Source organism: Aethalodelphis obliquidens, unplaced genomic scaffold (assembly GCF_003676395.1).
Source record: "Aethalodelphis obliquidens isolate GAN/ISIS:26980383/991018 unplaced genomic scaffold, ASM367639v1 scaffold79, whole genome shotgun sequence".
Taxonomy (NCBI): domain Eukaryota; kingdom Metazoa; phylum Chordata; class Mammalia; order Artiodactyla; family Delphinidae; genus Aethalodelphis; species Aethalodelphis obliquidens.
In genome coordinates, this window is record NW_020838023.1 from 7,968,261 (window position 1) to 7,988,892 (window position 20,632).

Sequence of the window (20,632 nt, forward strand, 5' to 3'; positions counted from 1 at the left end):
ATGGAAATAGGGAAGGTACAATATTAAAGCTATCCAACTCTTACAAAGAGGCCAACAGAGGTCAACCGAGGTTCCCTTGAAAAAAATGAATTCTCTGCCCTTTGGTCATAATTGGAGGGTAGTTTTCCTCTCATAACTGGTGCCTCCTGGTTTTTGCAATCTAACATACTGACTGAGGCAATCATTGTAAGGAAGAATTTTTCCATCTGGGAACCAGAAGTACCTTGGGGAACTTACAAGGTACCAGAAAGATCATAGTTGAAGAAATTCTAGACATCTGTTTGGCCCATTGATGGTAACCTGCAGACTACAGAAATGCTGGAGAGGAAAGTTGAGAAGCGCTTTCCTATCTCCTGGGTCTTTCTTGTGTTCTTTTTCTCTCTTCCGTTCATCAATCCATTCATCCATATATCCCTACATATATACACCCAATGACTATTTATTCAGTACCTGCCCTGAGCCAGTCACTGATGAGCAAAAGCAAACATGGCCAGTGAACTCAGGGAGCTAGGGGGAGAGTCAGATGTTAATCAAATAAAGACACAAATAAATGTAAAACCTTCACATTGTAACAGCTGTAAAAGGGTGATACATGGAGGCTCAAGTTGGGGAAGTTTGGGGTTTCTTTGGGCCTTGATGAAGGGGTGATGAGATACAGACATCTTCAGTGAGGTATGTTTTTCTCTTACATTCTTATATCTTTATAGATTGTGAACTACTTTAACATACATTATCTCACTTTATTTTCACATCAATTATGCAGTGACAAGATTAAAAAAAAGAAGCTTGAGAATTATTGTAGAGAAGCGAATATAGATGAAAACTTGAGAGAATGGGTAAAGGGGCAAAGGTAAATTAGAGAGGAAAGTGTTTTCAAGTCTGTTCTTCATTGACCAAACAGGTGTCCTCTAGCCCCTGAGGGAAAGAGCCTTGGCCACAAGTAATAACAGTCCCCAAAAGCAACAGCTATAATTGCAACAACAAAGGATGCTTTTCACATGTTCTGAGTGTGAAAAGGCCCGATGGTCCTTCATCTGGTAACTCTAAGTCATGCTCATTCACTTGCTAAGTCATGCTCATTCACTAAAAAAAAAAAAAAGCAATATGGTTGTTTTTGCATTCTAAATTAAAAACTATATAAAGTGGGAAAGAGAAAATTTCATTTACTGAAGACTCCTAGCTTCAGGAGAAACACGGGTGTCTTCCAGTAAATATTAATCAGCTTGACTGACTGGTTAGCGCATTTACAGGATGATCGCATTAGTCATGATGGGATAGGTTTAATGTGGTATCAAATGATCCTGGTATCGCAGTCATCCCACATAACCAAACTTTATGAAAATAACATGCTATATGTCCATAAAGGGTCCCAGGTGGGTAAGGTGGGGATCTGCTCATGGAGTCACTCAGGAAGCTCCCCCATTTTGTACTTGTATCTCCAAGAACACATGTGCCCATCACAGCCTCAGCCCAGAAGTGTGCACATCATGTCTGCTCATATTTCATTAGACAGAATTAGTCACAAGGCCCAACATAACTATAAGGAGGCCTGGAAATTCAGAGGAACAAATGGATGCGGTGAGCACTACTGTTCCCGCCACTATCATCTATTTCCAAAACTCTACAAAACTGATCCAGGAGAGGAGGTCCTATCTTTGCCACAATTCCCCAAACCATATCAAGGCACAGAATTTCCTTTAAGCTCTTGTTTTTGAGTCTTTACAGAAAAAGAGAGGAGAATGAGCTCCCACTATGTAGCCAACACTGTATGTAATGGATACTCTGAATTGGCTAACTCAGCCTCATTATACCCTCTCTATAACGTAGACTGCTTAGAAAAACCTATCCACCTTTCCCGATTCTGTTGCAGCTAGGGTTCTGGAGACATATAAGATTATGCCAGATATAGGTTTTACATATTCCCATGAGATTTGGGAGGTGGAAGTGAAGAGGAGGACAAACTTCTAATGTTTTAACTGCCACTGCTGGCAAACAAGGCTGGCAGCATCAAAAGGAAGAGGCAATGGCAGCTGGCTTGGAGCTGTGGTGTCCAATCACCAACTTTCTATGTGTCACAAGGCAGATGCAAGGTTCCAGCATCTTTATTCCAATTTCCTGACTCCTGGATCACTGCTCTGGTGCTATATAATTTCAACAGTTTCAGTGGCAACCTCCTGGTTCCCCACTTTCCTGATTATATCAGTATTATATAGTTCTGAGGGTCATTAAGGGAGACCCATTCCAAAGGCTTCCCATTTTTTCTAAGCAGTGAATTCCTTATATTAAATCCCTCTCTGTTTAAGTTACCTAGGCTGGTTACTATTGCTTCACTGTGATGTGACGGACAACATTTGCTAAATACTGTTATATATATATATAGGTTCTTCTAACAACTTTCTAAGAACTCTTAATTGTTGAAATGAGTAAACTTGTACTTTCAGGGAATCTAGGTTTGAGCTAAAATAACTCCAAGCATAAATTTGTTTGAAGTCCCATGTTTTGGCTTTAAAATTCATGTGAATGAACTCCATAATAAATTCTATTCTCCCAAAATTCAGAGAAGAATTCGTGCTCCTGGAAAGTACACTTCTTCATTTACTGGTCTTATATATTCCCTGATAAAACCTACTTTATCTAAGAGGCTATGCATACCTCATTTTGAGAGGTATTTAATCTGTGTAACAACTCTGAAAAGTAGGTCTTATAATGCCCATTTTATAGATGGATTAACTGAGGCTTAGAGGGATAACATAAGATGTCCAAGATCCAAAGAGCCAGGATGTAAACCTAGGTCCCTCTGTTTTCAAAGGCACAAGCTCTTTCCATTACAACACACAGACCTGGAGCAAAAACTCTCAGCTGCTCTGAACGTTGGTTTGTAATGGAGCTTTGGTTAGTTCATTCAGCTCAACGCCCGTATGTTTAGTTAGTTCTCCTCTCCTCCACAGACATCAAAAACTATAAGCATCTGCCTGAAAATGGTGCATTTCTCACCTTATAAACACTATCAAACTCTTAGAGGAAAACACAGGCAGAACATTCGATGACATAAATCACAGCAAGATCCTTTTTGACCCACCTCCTACAGAAATGGAAATAAAAACAGAAATAAACAAAGGGGACCTAATGAAACTTAAAAGCTTTTGCACAGCAAAGGAAACCATAAACAAGACGAAAAGACAACCCTTAGAATGGGGGGAAATATTTGCAAATGAAGCAACTGACAAAGGATTAATCTCCAAAATTTACAAGCAGCTCATGCAGCTCAATATCAAAAAAACAAACAACCCAATCTAAAAATGGGCAGAAGACCTAAACAGACATTTCTCCAAAGAAGATATACAGATTGCCAACAAACACATGAAAGGATGCTCAACATCATTAATCATTAGAGAAATGCAAATCAAAACTACAATGAGGTATCATCTCACACCCCTCAGAATGGCCATCATCAAAAAATCTACAAACAATAAATTCTGGAGAGGGTGTGGAGAAAAGGGAACCCTCTTGCACTGTTGGTGGGAATGTAAATTGATACAGCCACTATGGAGAACAGTATGGAGGTTCCTTAAAAAACTACAAATAGAACTACCATACGACCCAGCAATCCCACTACTGGGCATATACCCTGAGAAAACCATAATTCAAAAAGAGTCATGTACCACAATGTTCACTACAGCTCTATTTACAACAGCCAGGACATGGAAGCAACCTAAGTGTCCATCAACAGATGAATGGATAAAGAAGATGTGGCACATATATACAGTGGAATATTGTATATTCTACAGCCATAAAAAGGAACGAAATTGAGCTATTTGTGATGAGGTGGATGGACCTAGAGTCTGTCATACAGAGTGAAGTAAGTCAGAAAGAGAAAAACAAATACCGTATGCTAACACATATATATGGAATCTAAAAAAAAAAAAAAAAAAGGTCTTGAAGAACCTAGGGGCAAGACGGGAATAAAGACACAGACCTACTAGAGGATGGACTTGAGGATATGGGGAGGGGGAAGGGTAAGCTGGGACAAAGTGAGAGAGTGGCATGGACATATATACACTACCAAACGTAAAATAGATAGCTAGTGGGAAGCAGCCACATAACACAGGGAGATCAGCCCGGTGCTTTGTGACCACCTAGAGGGCTGGGATAGGGAGGGTGGGAGGGAGGGAGACGCAAGAGGGAAGAGATATGGGGATATATGTATATGTATAACTGATTCACTTTGTTATAAAGCAGAAACTAACACATCATTGTAAAGCAATTATACTCCAATAAAGATGTTTAAAAAGAAAATAAGAATTCAAAAAGAAAAGATGGATGGAACATAACAGAAGAATCTGCACATCCAGAAAGAAATGACTAAAATACACGTTCTATACTGCTGGTCGCCCATCAACAGCACTGCTATAACTCTGTACATAGACATAATGATAATAGATTTGTGAAGCCTGGAAAACTGATGCAAATTGAAGTCAATAGGATCCTGGGATTACTGTGGTATCCGCAGAAATATTTTGGTTTTAATTCCTACTCTGGCGCATGCATGCGCTTTTTTTTTTTTCTATCACTCTCCTTCTCTACATATCTGACAGCTGGCTAGAGAATTCTTCCATCAAGACTTATTGGAATATTTCTATAAAACTGTATGTGGCCTTGGTAGGAGTCTACCCCTTCTTAGTGATTCAAGTCCTGTCTCTTTCTTTCCTGGAGAAATCAATCTAAAGATACTATTTACAGACTGACCCAGTTCTTCAGACTGTCAACTACTACAGATGCGGTATCAGACAGAACTGTATAAAATCACGATGGGGTTTTCATCTACCTAAACAGGTATTTTATACTTTCGAACTCAATATTCTTCCCAGGGCTTTCCCAGCACTTAATAAAACTATCTAAAACATTCTTAACATATCTTCATGACACTAAAAGACTCTCTTGATAATCTTATTAGGGTTGGCTATTTCTGCACCAGAAAAAAAGCTAAATGGGAAGGGATTAAGTGCCTACTATGTGGCAGGTAACTAGGCACATACCAAGTTATTTAATTCCTAAAACAGCACATACATAGAAATGCTATCACCCTCATTTTATATATATATAAAAAAATTCAAAGAAGCTAAGTAAATTGACCAAAATCACCCAGATAATAAGTAGAAAAGCTAGCAATGGAACTCAGGTTATCCTGGCCTGAAAGTCAATCATCTTTTCAAGATGACACAACACATCCAGTAAAAAAATATTGCCAGAGAGCTTGAGAAAATAGCTCCGAGAATTCTAACTTCTGGATCTAGTGTTTCATTTCCAAGTAACATGAGGAAACATCTTCCAATTGCCTGAATATTTAATAATACAGGAAATGAAGCACATTGTACTCCTTGGCCTTTACTGTGTGTTTCATAACAGAGGTAGAGGAGAGGGTTTTATTCTAGGGGGAAAAAAAAAAGCACCATATTCCAAGTCAAAGCGTGTCTCTAAAGGGTCAGTGATGTGGCATTTTAGAGCAGAGCAAATGCATGTTAAAAAGAGTTTTCAGTTTTGATTCCCACTGACCAACGGGTACTGCTCAAATGTACCCCCGGCTCCTCACATCTCCATCTGTCTACCTGTTGCCTTTTTATGGAGACTTCACTGTCAAAAGCAGCTTGGTATAGTCACAGCATTGCTCTCACCTGCCCTTTCTCCAGCCCTCAGCTCTGTCATAATGGAAGAGGACACCCCCTCCAGACCTCTGCCACTTTCCGAAGAGATGACAACAATGATCATCAAGGCCATTTCTTAGCTATGCTGCCCTGTCCACTCCATTTCCCTGTCCTTCTGGCAGCTTCCAGCCTGCGTAAAATAAACTGTCTTTTTCTCTAAGCTTCTCAATTGTCATCTCTATATCCAGCTCGCATCACCGTGGTGAAAAGAAATCTTGATCAAAACTCTAGACGGGGGCTTCCCTGGTGGTGCAGTGGTTGAGAGTCCGCCTGCCGATGCAGGGGACATGGGTTCGTGCCCCGGTCCGGGAAGATCCCACATGCCGCGGAGCGGCTGGGCCCGTGAGCCATGGCCGCTGAGCCTTCGCGTCCGGAGCCTGTGCTCCGCAGCGGGAGAGGCCACAACAGTGTGAGGCCCAAAAAACTCTAGACGGGGCATAACACCATTTATTAAGCAAGAACCTACAAATATTGGCTTGGGACTGTCCAAGACGTTTTTATCCAACAAGATCAGGAAACGAAGTGTTGGGGTCAACCACATTTTTCTTATAACTAGTATATAACTTGTATATAACTTGTCATAAACATATCAGACCTATGTTCAAAAAGGCAGAATGTATATACACTTTTGTGATTTTTTTCTATGTTTGCCTCCAGATTCATTCTCTGCCCTTCTCTGCCTTGCTCTGTGCTCCAAGATGTCAAACTCTAACTAATCATTCAGGCTCCCTAGCTTCTGGCTCCCAGTTGCATGCAGCCAATTGGAAGCATCGACAGGAGATTCTAGGGCAGAAGAAGAGAAGGGTTGGGCTTCCCTGGTGGCACAGCGGTTAAGAGTCTGCCTGCCAATGCAGGGGACACGGGTTCGAGCCCTGGTCCAGGAAGATCCCACACACCACGGAGCAACTAAGCCCATGCGCCACAACTACTGAGCCCGCGATCTAGAGCCCGTGAGCCACAACTACTGAGCCCACGTGCCACAACTACTGAAGCCTGCATGCCTAGAGCCTGTGCTCCGCAACAGGAGACACCACCACAATGAGAAGCCCGCACACCGCAGCGAAAGGTAGACCCTGCTCGCCATAACTAGAGAAAGCCGTGTGCAGCAATGAAGACCCAAAGCAGCCAAAAATAAATGAAATAAAATAATTTATAAAAAAAAAAAACGAAGGGTTGAGGGTATTGACCTACCCCCAACCCTTCCTGGGCCACTGTGCATCTCCCAGGGTCCTCACTGGGCTGCAGAAACTTGTGCCCTCTGCCCCTCGGTCCCAGGAGGTAGGAATAGCTTCCTGCTGTTGCTAAATGCTGGGCGCCTCTCCATCCGTTGTTGGTTCCTTTAACCCAGCCCACTCTTCCATAAACAGTCCCTTCATTAAAAGCTCTTCAGTTAACCCTTCAAGACAGACACCTGCCAGGACCCTGAGTGGAATCACTGCAGTTGCCTTTCTATATTTAGCGAGTGATTTCTATGTGGTCTTCTAAGAAATGTGGCAAATGCGAAAGAAAGCCAAGCCATGCTACTGGTCCTCAGGATGCTTGTGAATCCAGGTAGGGACATAAAACCATCCAAAGGTGTCATACTCACACTCTCAATGGAGGCAGTATCTCCAAAGGCCTAAACTTGTTCTAAGCCTCTACCTACCCCCAACCCTGTACCAAAACATACGTGTCCTCAGTCCCGTTCACTCAGGGCCAGTGTAATCGTCTAGGAAACAGTGGCCAGGTGTGTGGCTCTGCTTCCATGGATTAGTTCTGGGCAGCTTCTTTCCCCTCATCCCTCCAAGTCCATTTTATCATGAACTCCTGCAGATTCTCTTTCTTAAAATCTCTCAAATTCGTCCAACTTCTCCTTAGTGCCTCTGTCCTACTCTGGTAGAAGCTGGGATTATTTCTCACCTCCATTTCTGCGAGAGCCATCTCACCGCTCCCCCAGCCTCCAGTCTTGCCTTCCGCTTCCAGCCCCTGCTTCACCGTGAGGCCCGAGGGATCTCTGTCCTGTTGTTCCACTGCTCCAGACCCTCCCAGGATGAAGTCTAACCATAAAATGGCTTAGCTCAGATTGTGACAACCTTTCCAGACTCTTTTTTTTTGGCTGCTCTGGGTCTCAGTTGTGGCACGCGGGATCTTTAGTTGCAGCACGTGAACTCTTAGTTGTGGCATGCACGCGGGATCTAGTTCCCCGACCAGGGATCGAACCCAGGCCCCATGCATTGGGAGCGCAGAGTCTTAACCACTGGGCCACCAGGGAAGCCCCCTTCCAGACTCTTGACACAGTCTTCTCATCGACTGCTCCAAAAAGACCGATTTCTTCCAGTTCTTTATCAGAACTATGTCTTTTCTTGCCTTGGTGCCTAGACTCATACTATTTCCTTTGCCAAGAATCCCTTCTCTGCCTCCCTGCAGTGACCTTTGGCCTGACTAACTTCTATTTTATGATTCAAGTCTCAGCATAGACATCACCGCCTCCGACAATCACCCCTTATTGCCTGCACCCACCCCCTCCAAAACCAGAACTTTGGATTAGGTAGTTGTCCCATGAGACAGCTTCTACAGCATCCTTTACTTCTCTCGTCACCCTTCCGTAGTATTGTTTTGTAATTGCCGGCATGCTTGTACCTATTTCCCACCTGACAGTAAGCTGTGTCAGGGCAAGAACTCTGTCACTGTTGCCGCTTCAACATCTAGCAAAGAATGATCAAAACTATCTATTTAAAAGTTGAAATTAAGAGAAGGAAGGAAATCTCAACCTGGTTTGAAGGACTGGCAATGTCAAAATTCCTATTATTTAGAAACAGAGTATCTCTCAACAGTCACAGGCTCTGTATATCCAAGTGGGTGTTGTTCTAAATGTGACTGCAGCTCTTTGTGCCCCAAACCCATCCTCTACTAAGGAGAATAAAATTCCACGCATGCGTCAAAGGACCAAAGGGCAGGGACTGCTCTGTGAACCTCCCTCTCTCCCCCTTGTCCCCATTGCCCGGTAGGTGATGCCTGCTTGAATAGAGAACGCCTGCATGAGAGCATTGGAGTTATTTTCAGAAGCTTCATTATCTCAGCTGGAAATCCTGGGGCAGCTTTTTGCAAACCAAATGGAGTTCAATTAATGAATCAAGAGCAAAGGATCAAGACCTAAATATTGAGAGTCAACATTAGCAAAAATCTCTCAGCATCCAGATGGTCAAGTTCAATGTCCCAAAGTGCTCTTAGAAGAGGGGAAACTGAGATTTTCCTGGAATGGTGTTTAGAGGCACAGGAATGGACTAAAATGAACTCATTTTACTGGTGTATTGATGAAATCACAGAACCATGCTTGGCAAGTCTTCTCCTCAACTCTTTTTCTCAAGGCTAACTAAGGATAGTTGGAATTCCCTTTTGTAACTTGCTTACCATTGCCAGGGAAGCCTTACTAATTCAGCTCCCACTGGTTAAAAATGGAATGATAATTAGGATGAATACAGTCCTGAAGTGTATCTATGGAGGAAACTGATTTTCTTAAAAATAACAAGGCTATGAAAATGTTTTTTAAGTTCATTAAAATGAACCTTTGGTGCACCCTGTTGTATACAAAGATGCAAATCGTGTAAGGGTTCTCACTGGGAAAAACATAGTGGCTTGGCCACCCATGTTCATCTCCCCTCCCTTAAAAGATCCCAGGAAAAAGACAGTAAAATAGGTATAAAACCCACAAGAAAATAAGAGAGGCAAGAGTTCAATGCATGTGTGAAGGACCGACGGCAGTGGAACCAGGTAACTGACTACAGAGTCAGAGGCAAGGAATTCCTCTTAATTCCTTACTAAGAGGCAAGGAATTTACAATTTGAAGGGCTGAAGACAGGATTTCAGTGAAGTGTGAGCCCCTTGGATCTGCAAACCTGCAGCGGCTTGGAACCTCCAGAGAGAGGACTGGGGATGATGCAGGGCTCAAAACAAGGGTCCTGTGTGAGGTCTGCAAGCTGAGTGGTGGGACAGTGAGAAAGCTGGCAGAGGGAGGTTCTCCACTCTTCCCACCACCCACACCCACAGAAAGACTAGATGGTTCTCCCCTAAGTAACTCAAACTTCCAAACACCAACATTTGCAGAATCAGAAGGGGCCTCTTAGGATGGCTGACTCAGCAGGCAGCAACTGTGCATGAATTCTCAACAATGATTAGGCCCCACTCCTCACACACGTAAGTTCCAACAGGCTTCTTAGTCTCTCCATGTAAAAAATGAACAGATAGCAATGGGTCACCAGCCATTTGAGGAAAACCTCCAGCAAGGAATATGAAATCGAAACAAGCAGAAATAAGGTAACTGGAGAAACAAAGAGCACAATGAAAAATAAACAAAACTAATTAATAGTCTACAAGAAGAGAAAATATGGGATCCATAAAACAAGAACAAAATTCTCTTAAAAAAGAACATTCAGAGAACAAAAAGAGCTAAAATATAATAGCTGAAATGTAAACAAGATATAGTCTTGAGAACGGTCAAAAAATAAAGTAAAAAAATATGGTGGAAATAGAGAAAGAAACAGACTTAGAAAATCAATCTAGGAGGTCCAATATCCTTCCAACACGGGAGGCAGAGAGAAAGAACAAAGAAAACAGAGGAGAATTTTATCAAATAAATAATATGAGGAAATTTCCCAGATCTCAGACATGAGTCTCTGGATTGGTTTACAAATGGGCTGCAGATTAATGGTAAGAATCCATTGCTTTTTTTGTAAAACAAATCTTTTAGATTTATTTGATTTTTAAACTATCTGCCTTTATTGTTTTTTGATAAAATTTAAACTTTCATTTAAAATAACTTTAAAAAGGGAGCATCTTACCTATTTTCTTAGGTCTGTTTTATGAATGCTGTGAGGCATGCCTCCTTTGTCTCACTATGTACACTTAAAAACAATACAACTGATTAGGACTTTATTTCCTATGTCAGATTTCTGACTAATTCAGCCCAATCTCCCTGAATTTCCCCTTCCCATTATCTTTAAACAAATTGTTGAAATAATAGTATATATTCCATTTCCTATATTTCCCAAATGCAGAATGTGAGCACAGTTGAAACAAACACCAAGGCCATCTCTTGTTTTATGTATATTCTTCCTACAGTAACAAAATAGTTCACTGGGCTTGTCTGAGTAAGAGACAAGAACAGAGAGCAAGATAGGTAGAAAGAAAGATAGATAGATAGATAGATAATGTGATTGATAAAGATGATAAATAAGTAGATGGATAGAGAGATGGCTAGATAGATAGATAGATAGATATAGATAGATATGTGATTGATGAAGATGATAAATAAGTAGATGGATACAGAGATAGATGGATAGATAGATAGATAGATAGAAGATAAACGGACAGGTATAGACAGATGAATAAGCATGACCAAAATTGTGCTCTTGGTGGTAGAGGGAAGCCCACATTTTCAAATGAAAGTGGTAGATCATCCAAAGGTTAATACTCAAATTGTTTGTTTTTAGTTTTCAACATGATGGTAAAGTTTAACTTGTTTTTCTAAATAAGTTGAAAAAATAGAACATTGACTTTTGTTCATGATACACATGGCCAGTTACAAGCAAGTCTGCAGTCATGAGAGGAGGCTTCCCGTTCCAGCACAATGGTGGTCTACACAGATTCAGAAACCCTTCTGCTATGAACACCTAGATATGCTGGATAAGATATAATAAGAAAAGTTTGCTTCTTTATGTTTTAATGTAATACTGAGCTTGCAAGAAAGAAAAGGAAACTCCGAGGTATAAAAAAAAGGGTACAAGGGCATTGAAAACCAGGAGGGTGAATATTCAGTCTGACCATGAGGCATCCCTGATGAAACGGGGTGGAGTGGGGTGGTGTCAGAGAGTGCATCAGGTAGTGGTGGGGGGCTGAGGACCGTCTTGATACATAAATGACAGCTAAGGCTTCGTGAGTCCAGGAGTTGGGAAACTGGAACTGAAGTTTCTGCAGAGAGCCAGACGTCTCAAAAGGCTAAATCCCTCTGTGAAAGAATGTCTTACAAAACAGCCTCTGCTCAACAGCTTGGGGAGATCACCTGGAAACTTCTCTGCTGGAAAAAACTCCCCCCACCCCTCTTGCACGCAGGAATAAGGATATTTTGATCGAAAGCTGCATTTATGCCATGGTTATGCTGCCAGGAATTAGAGAATATCTACATTAAGTCATCTAATCATCACAACAATCGTATGTGGTCAGTATTTTAAAGCATATTTTATAGATGAACCTGGGAATCAGAGAGATTAGATAATCTGTCTCAAGTTAAAGGGAATAAGTAACAGAATTGGGATTCAAACTCACATTTTCTAACTTCAATCTAGAGTTTTATTCATTGATATTAGTTAATCTGGGCCTCTGTTTTAGATATTTAAACTGTGTCCACTTACTACAGCACCAATATAATTGATTTTTCATTTTTCCTTTGTTTCCAAAATGTAACATCAATCATGATCTGCTGGTGGTATTTTCAGTTATGAGGCCACCATGATGTGTCCAACCAAGAGTGAAGAAAACCGAACCAAGAAAATACATGTTTTGTGAGACTCTGAACAGGAGATACACTTTTCATACGCAAGAACTTACTGTGGAAACAAGGTGGTTATAAGTACCTCATGAATCTTCTTTCTGGATGTACTACAGGAGAGGATTTTTCACTAGTATTCTAAGTTTAAAGAGTATAGTTTAGAATTCTACATAAGATATGGCGGGGGCGGGGGGGGGAACAACAATAATGTGTCCCCAGACAGTGGGAAAAGGAGAAAATAAGGTGAAACCAGTAAAATGATTACTGTTCCGCTGGGGGTCACTAAAAGACCATCTGTTTATAAATGTGTAACTGAAGTATTTGGGATCACCTAAAACTCTGAACGAGGGGATACTGGAGCAAATTCAGGGAGCCAGGGCTGGAAAATGATATAATTTGATCAGCAAAAATTCAGTCCACTGTTCTGATCCCCATCAGGTATAAGATCATGTGAAATTAAGGGGACAGTGGAGAGCCACTTGGGGGAACCCCGGGCCATTTACATACAGACCAAAGGAGATGGGAGTCTGAGTAGAGCAGAAATTAACATAACGGCCACGTGGCAAAGCTCTTCTGATGTAGGAAAGGACAGCTTCCAGCTTCCTCATGGAAAATATACTTCTTATGGTCGATTGGCATATCTTATACTGATAACCTTGGTGACAATCTAATTTCTCACATAGCTGGCCTACATGGAGAGAATGCATTGCTTAGGCTGCCTTGAAAGTCCACGGTGTTTTTGTTACTTGGAGTTCTGGTATTCTGCTTACTATTTACATTTGTCTTCTAATACGGCCTGCCCCTAACAGGGACACACAGATCCTCCCATGCAGGTGTTTACATCTGTTTGACAACTGCACTGCCCGTTACAAGTGAACCCTAGTTTGCTTGGTTAATATGAGTCCACCCCTTAGAGATGGATCCAACGTCACTGTGCCTCCAATTAGGTTTCTGATCCTCTGTGGCAGAAGCTTGGGCACTGGATTATGGGGATATCACCAAGGGCACTTTGTGGGAACAAATCCATGGGTCCTATAGGATTACGAGATCCCATCCCTCTGAATCATGGTGTGATGAGCGGAGCTTTTCCACTTGAAACCACAACGACGCTTTCTGTGCACTTTTCACTTACGTGCTGTAACTAGAGATGTGCACTGTTTTTCAAGAAAGATTGTGTGCTCTGTAATTTAACCATGAAGATCTACAGTGGGATCTGTTACTAGTACACAGAGTCATGCACAAAGCTTTGTATAACACCCACTGCATTGGTCCATCTGCTTTCAACGGGCTTGGTTAATGAATTGTCTTGGTTTAAATTTGCTGAGCGTGGCAGGATAGAACCGTGCTTTTTCTTTTATTTGCAAGAATATTTAGTAGAAGGTTTTTTTAAAAAGAAGTTTTTGAAAAGGTAAGAATAGCAAAACTGGGCAGATAAATATGCCATTTATCATTTATTAACATCGTATATTTTTGAATGCCTGCTTTATATCAAGCAATGTTCTAGAAAGCTGGGATTCTTATTTTTGGCAGTGTGTGGATTTTTCTTTAACTTTTTATTTGGAAATAATTTCAAGTTTAGAGAAAACTTGGAAAATTAGCAATTGTGCCAAGAATATATGAATACCCAGGTGCACCTACTGTTAATATTTCCCTCCATTTACTCTATCACTTGCTGCTTACCTCTCTTCATAATAATTTTTAGAAAGCTGGGATGTCAAAGTAAAAGCATGGGGAATCCCAGACCTCAAGGGTCCTCTGGCTTTAAGAACTGGGTAATCATGTTAGGAAAAAAAAATCACAAGTCATTATAAAGGATGCTATCATGAATGGATCTATACACAATGTTTAGCAGGACCTGTGCTACCCCTGTGTTGAGGCTTAAAGGGTGACTAGGAAGCTGTCAGGGTGGCAAGTGTAGGGTGTGCAGAAATTGTTTAAGGGTTCCTGGAGCATAACGGATGAGATGCAGAGGCGCTGGACAGTTAGGAAAGATCCAAAATCTCATGGGGATTTTATGCAATACTGAGGAGTTTCATGATTAGTGAAGGTGACGGAAGCCACGTTGACCAAATGGATAAATTTTGAGTGTTTCACACTCCCTTAACTAGCTGAGAGTAGGGTAGATGCTAGGGGATGGGGGGAGGGGCAAACTAGAACCTTGGAAGCATCCAGTAGAAAATATGTCCCAATGGTCCAGAGGACTTGGGATAGTCTGGGCCTGGACTAGGACAGTGCCCATGATGGCAAAGAGCTGACTGTGAAACACAGGAGATATTTACAAGGTGGCAAAAGAACTATTGTAATCATTGACAACCAACACTAGCAGTGACATATTCTTGTGTATTCAGTGCCTGCTGGGTGACCTTTTTTACACAAAGAGCAGCAATGCTACCTGCTGTTCTATGGCTGTTTCAATTTGAGAAATTGAACATTAGAGCTTTTTTTTTTTTTTTTTTTTTTGCTGTACGTGGGCCTCTCACTGCAGTGGCCTCTCCCGTTGTGGAGCACAGGCTCCGGAAGCACAGGCTCAGCGGTCATGGCTCACGGGCCCAGCCGCTCCGCGGCATGTGGGATCCTCCTGGACCTGGGCATGAACCCGTGTCCCCTGCATCGGCAGGCAGACTCTCAACCACTGCGCCACCAGGGAAGCCCGAACATTAGAGCTTTTAATGCAAACTATGAGTAGCTGTGTGTCACCAACCGAGGGGATTAGCCCCAAGATGCTGAGGTTTTAGCATCCAGAAGACTGTTAATTCCTGGTCATGGTGCTTATAGTTCAGGTGAGCTGTTCTGCCAGGCGCTAAAATCGGAAGCAATGGGGTGTCATGTTTAAGAAACTGAGCTTGGTGCCAGCCAGGCCTGGGTCTGAATCTCAGATTTCCCGTTGGCTTCAACTCTTGTTTCTGAACGAAGTTTCGTTGTCCATAAAATAGAGATTAGAGTACTTATGAGCTAGGGTTGTTATCGGGATTAAATGAGATACTTGCTTAAATTCACACATAAGTGGTGGAGCTAAGATTCCACCGTAGATCTAGCTGACAGCAGAGGCAACACTCTCCCTTTCAACTTCTTTCCCTTTTATATTTAATATTTGCATAATTTTCATTATTTTTAAAAATGGTACACTTTCAGTTTCTATTTCCCTTTTGACCCAAGAGTTATTTATTTCAGAGAGAGCTTTTGAAACTCCATGAAGAAAGGCTTTCTGTGCTTTGGTTTAGTTATTGATTTTCTAGTTTTATTCCACAATCATCAGAGGATGTTGTTTGTATTACTTCTACCTTATGGAACTTACTGCATTTTTTTGGTGACAATCTATGGTTAATTTGTGAATGTTCTATGTGGATTAGAAAAAAAAAAGTGTACTCTTTATTATCAGGGTACAAAGACTGTGATGTGTCCAGACATCCCTTAATTATGTCATTTGGGTCTTCTGTATCCTTGTTTATCTTTTGTCCAATTGCCTTGTCTTGGATTGAGAGTAACTACCTAATTTTAGTATGCTTCTATTTCTTCTTGCATTTTCTGCATATTTTGCTGTAAAGGTTGCTGCTGTGTCACCTGGTGTGCATGCATAACTGCTGAATTCTGTTCCTTGTGAACTCTGGCCTTTAACATAAACCAGTTCTTCTTTGTCTTGTTCTGTGCTTTTCAGTCTGCACTTTACCCTGTCACATATCAAGATCAAAACTGATGCTTTCTGTTTTTGCTGTTAGTTTGCATTTGCCTTATATAATCTGCCCAGCCTATATTTTTGGCCTTTTAAAATCACTTTGTGTTAGGTGTGTCTCATACTCAGCACAGAGTTGAATTTTGCAGAGTCCATATTTCTGACTGGTACATTATACTCTGCCCGGCATGTGACTGGAGTTCCATAAAATATGTTTCTTTTTTCTTTTCTTCTTTTATTCAACCAGGGTCAAGACTCAATTAAACCCCTAGTCTTTTGGGGTTTTTTTCTTTTTTTCAGTTTTAATGAGGTATAACGGACAAAATTGTAAGATATTTAAAGTTCACATCATGGTGATTTGATACACGGGCACATTGTGAAAGGTTAATTTACTGTCAGCAGTTTTGTATCTGTTTGGACCAAAATCCCCTCCTGGACCCTCTGGCTTAGCTGGATTCTCTTTTTCAGTCTTGCCCTACTGGTTCTCATACCCCAGCAGAACAGGCTTTCCCTTACCACCTAGGAGGCCCTACATACACTTATCAATGGTCAACTTGAAGAGCACCGATATAAAAGTTTAAAAATGGGAACTATATTCAATACCTTGTGATAAACCATAACGGAAAAGAATATGGAAAAGAATGTATATATATGTATAACTGAATCACTTTGCTGTGTAGCAGAAATTAACACAACATTGTAAATCAACGATACTTCAATCATATAAAATTTTTTAAAATGCATCCTCTCTACTGGCTTGACAAAATGAAGCTTCCAATATTTGAACTAAGGCCTGATATCTCCCCAAATATTCTTTACAATGTAATTAAATGACTGGGAGAAATATGATAGCATGTAAGTCCACCGTTGAAAGGAACCCTAGAAATCATCTACTCAAACTCTCTCCCTAATGTATTAACTACTTCTACAATATCCCGAGTTTTCTAGTCTCTGTATTTTTCTGGGAATGGTAAACTGACACTGTCACCCATTCTATAGGCATGACATTAAAGACCAGTTGTATCATACGTTAACTATATGACCATAGGAACTTACGTAAGCCCTGAGCCTCAGTTATTTTTATCTGTAGAGTGGGGATGATGTTAGAAACTCAGAGGACTAAACATGATTACAAATTCAAGGACAAGGCAGGAAATGTGAAGACCCAGGCAGGTAATTAACGGAATCCCCTAAGTGTAAGGCAAAAGGAGTGACTAGGAGAGTTCATTCCCTTTTCAAAGGATAAGACTCTTACTGGGCTCCTATAGATGGGAGGCCTGCCTGCAGCAATATAGGCCTAATGATATCATTAGATCTTCTTATTTTTCTAGAAAAGTAGAAATCTGGCTTTTTTTTTTTTAATAATTTCTTATAGCCCATGTGAAAGTTGCAGAAACCTTTTTTGTTTTCTTTTCTTTTTTTGGGGGGGTGCACCATGCAGCATGCGGGATCTTAGTTCCTTGACCAGGAATGGAACCTGTGCCCGCTGCGGTGGAACCACACAGTCTTAACCGCTGGACAACCAGGGAAGTCCAGAAATCTGGCTTTTTAATGTGTAATTTTCTGACTATTCAATGTGGCAACTAACTCAAATTTCTTTGCAACCCTAGACAGACCCTAAAAAATCACACCTGTGGGCTGGGGACACCTAAAGGCTGCCACTTTGCAGTCTCTGGGTTGAGGTAATTAGCATGCTGCCCAGCACAAGACAGCCACTGGATAAATTATGAATTCATCAGATCTGAAACCTTAGACCTCAGACCCTTGGGAGAAAGGACTTGTTTGACTGAGTGGGTAAAAGCCCAGGGAAGAGGAAACTCAGGAACCAGGATGTCAACTGGAGGCCCAGGAAAGTGGTAGAAATTGGGGGGAGGGGAAGCAAAACAGAGAACGGGTGGGAATGGACCATCTAAGAATTCTGCCTCCCAATCTGCCTTCTCAGATTCATCTTTTGCTAATTAATACCCCCTGGCTCGCTCATACAATGGCTGATCTCTGATCCCTATGCAGATAGAACTGACGGGCGGGGAGCAGGGCAGACCCTGCAGCTGACTGGGGTCAGAAGGGCTAGCAGCTTCCTTAGCATAAGTTTACTGGGAAGAGAACAAAAAAAGCACTCAGCTGTGAGCCAAGGAGGCCACTTTCTCCCTGCTCTTATTTCCTTTGGGTTTTCCCCATCAGCAGCTTGGAACCCAGCCAAATACTTCCTCGTTGGGTTGGGGTGGGGTTGCAGCTGTCCCACTCATTTGTAAATAAGGGCCAGTAGAGCTGTTTCTTTTTCTAGCATTTGAATGAGGATGCAAAGGTCACCACGATTCCCCCTTCTCTGGCTCAATTTCTCTCTCTTTTCTCTACATGTCTTTTATTTTCCTTCCAGATGTATGTTTTCTGTCAGCAGAGATAAAGGAAAACTTTTGGGGGAATAGGGACCCCAAATACTGGCTCATCTTGCCTGGATTCCTTCTAATTGCCATGGATTGGGTTATATATCTATCCTGTGGCAAAGATGTCATGTATAGGCTTTGGGAAATAGCACTCCAGGCTTGGATCGAGGCCACTCCTTTTTCTCTCTTGAGGATAAAGAGAGCTTCAGAGCCAAAAAGTGTTAAGGATGCTCTCATCAAACCCTCCAAGTACACAGTTGAGAACACCGAGGCCCAGAGAGGCCTAGTTGCTTATTGTTACCTAACATCAACAATACATAGTACTGGGGACTTCCCTGGTGGTCCAGTGGTTAAGACTCTGTGCTTCCAATGCAGGGGGCAGGGGTTCGAGCTCTGGTAAGGGAACTAAGATCCCATATGCTGCATGGTGTAGCCAAAAAAAAAAAAAACCAATAGGAATAATACATAGTATTATATAGCTTATATTCATGGAAGGTTTTCCTGGGCTAAGCAGTTCACATGGATTTCCTCATTTAATCTTCACAACTCAACGAGGCATTGATTTCAACTATTTCCATTTTACATACGACAAAACTGAGGTTCAGTGCTCCGAGAGACTTGCCCAAAGTTCCATACACTGGCAGAGGCAGACCCAGGGAAGACACATAAGATCCTGACTCCACTGATTCAACTCCTTCCAGAACCAGAGCTTAGTATACAGATTCTTCATGAGGATAAAAGGAAGAAAAAGAAGGATGGAGGAAGAAAGAGAGGGAGGCCTAGCTTGACATATACATTCCTGCATCGTGGTCCTTTCAGGCTATTCTTTGGAAACCGTCCAGTGTTTCCAGAACACAAGTACAACCTGGTAAAAGCTCTCTTTCAACCGCAGAGGCCAAAGAGCAGTGAGATACGGAGGAGGGCGTTAGCCATCCTTACCTGTTCTCAGGGTCAGCCAAGGCCATGCTCCGAGTGATGAAGCACATCTTGAGAGGGATGCTTTTCCGGTCTCTATGGAAGGAGAAGGACTGCGATGACAGAGGATCTGAGGACCCGCCGCCTAACCGAGGGGATTCTGGCGGAGGTGTTTCCCACCCGATCTCGGATACTGGGGAGCCTTTCTTCACGTAGGGTGTGGCTTCCCGCATATACTTCACTGCAAGCAAAAAGACAACAGTAAGCACTTTTCAGTACATCAGGGCTGAATTTCTGGAAAGTCTGATGGCATTTTTGAAACTTGTATTAGATAAGCTCTTAAACAGAGACTCTTAAAATCTGAACAAGATTCAGAATTTCTATTCCTTAAATTATGTACCAACGTGGTTTTTAGAACTTGCCATAAGGATAACCTGAACTTGAGAATTACTCTCAGCTTTTTTCAATTATGACAATTTCTATCTTTTCTGATTATGAGGTGCATTCTGGGAAAGAGGCTGAAAAACAAATGGGCAGAGTGAGAAAGCATATCTTAGGCTAAAAGACACACAGTTATTCAGTATAGATGTAGGGAATCTGGTGGCCACATTAACTATCCACGTCTCCATTATTCTGTTGAGACTCAGGGATAGGCTTTTCAATTTAATAGTATTAAGAACATATATGCAGGGACTTCCCTGGTGGCTTAGTGGTTAAGAATCGCCTGCCAAGGCAGGGGACACAGGTTCGATCCCCGGTCTGGGAAGATCCCACATGCCACACAGCAGCTACGCCCGTGCGCCACAACTACCAAGTCTGTGCTCTAGAGCCCTCAAGCCACAACTACTGAGCCCGCATGACACAACTACTGAAGCCCATGCATCTAGAGCCCATGCTCCGCCACCGCAATGAGAAGCCTGCGCACCGCAATGAAGAGTAGCCCCTGCTTGCTGCAACTAGAGAAAAGCCTGTGCACAGCAACGAAGACCCAACACAGCCAAAAATAAATAAATAAAATTTAAAAAAAATTTTTAAAAAGAACATATATGCAAAGAAATACATAGAAGAACACTTATTTTGTAATGGTAAAAATCTGTGATGGCAAAAATATTACTTGTATAAGCCAAAAACTAGAAACAACCTAAATGTCCACTAAAAAGAAAGAGGACAGGTTAAATAAATTGTAAGACGTTTATACATTCATTAAAAAAAAAATGAGATAGCTATAGAGGCGTTGATGTAGAAAAACCTCTAAGATCTATTAACAGTCTAAAAAAACTTTAGAGAACAGTGCATATACTGTACTCATTTTGTGTATAAAATCATAGATATTTATCCTCGTATAGCTACAACTATTTCTGGATAGAAATCCAAGAAAATGTTAACGGTAGTTAGCTCTAGGAGTGGAACTGCAAGTCAAGACGATGGAAAAATAGAC

General features: G+C 41.6%; 1 protein-coding gene across 3 annotated transcripts in view; it reads right to left on the minus strand.

Annotated features, from left to right (window-relative positions):
* SNTB1 (syntrophin beta 1) overlaps positions 1-20,632 on the minus strand; it is a 229,462-nt gene that overhangs the window by 111,524 nt on the left and 97,306 nt on the right. For all 3 annotated transcript variants that reach the window (XM_027092580.1, XM_027092581.1, XM_027092582.1), the window contains exon 2: positions 19,219-19,435. In XM_027092580.1, the coding sequence (XP_026948381.1) occupies positions 19,219-19,435 (217 nt within the window). The remainder of the gene's footprint in view (positions 1-19,218; positions 19,436-20,632) is intronic.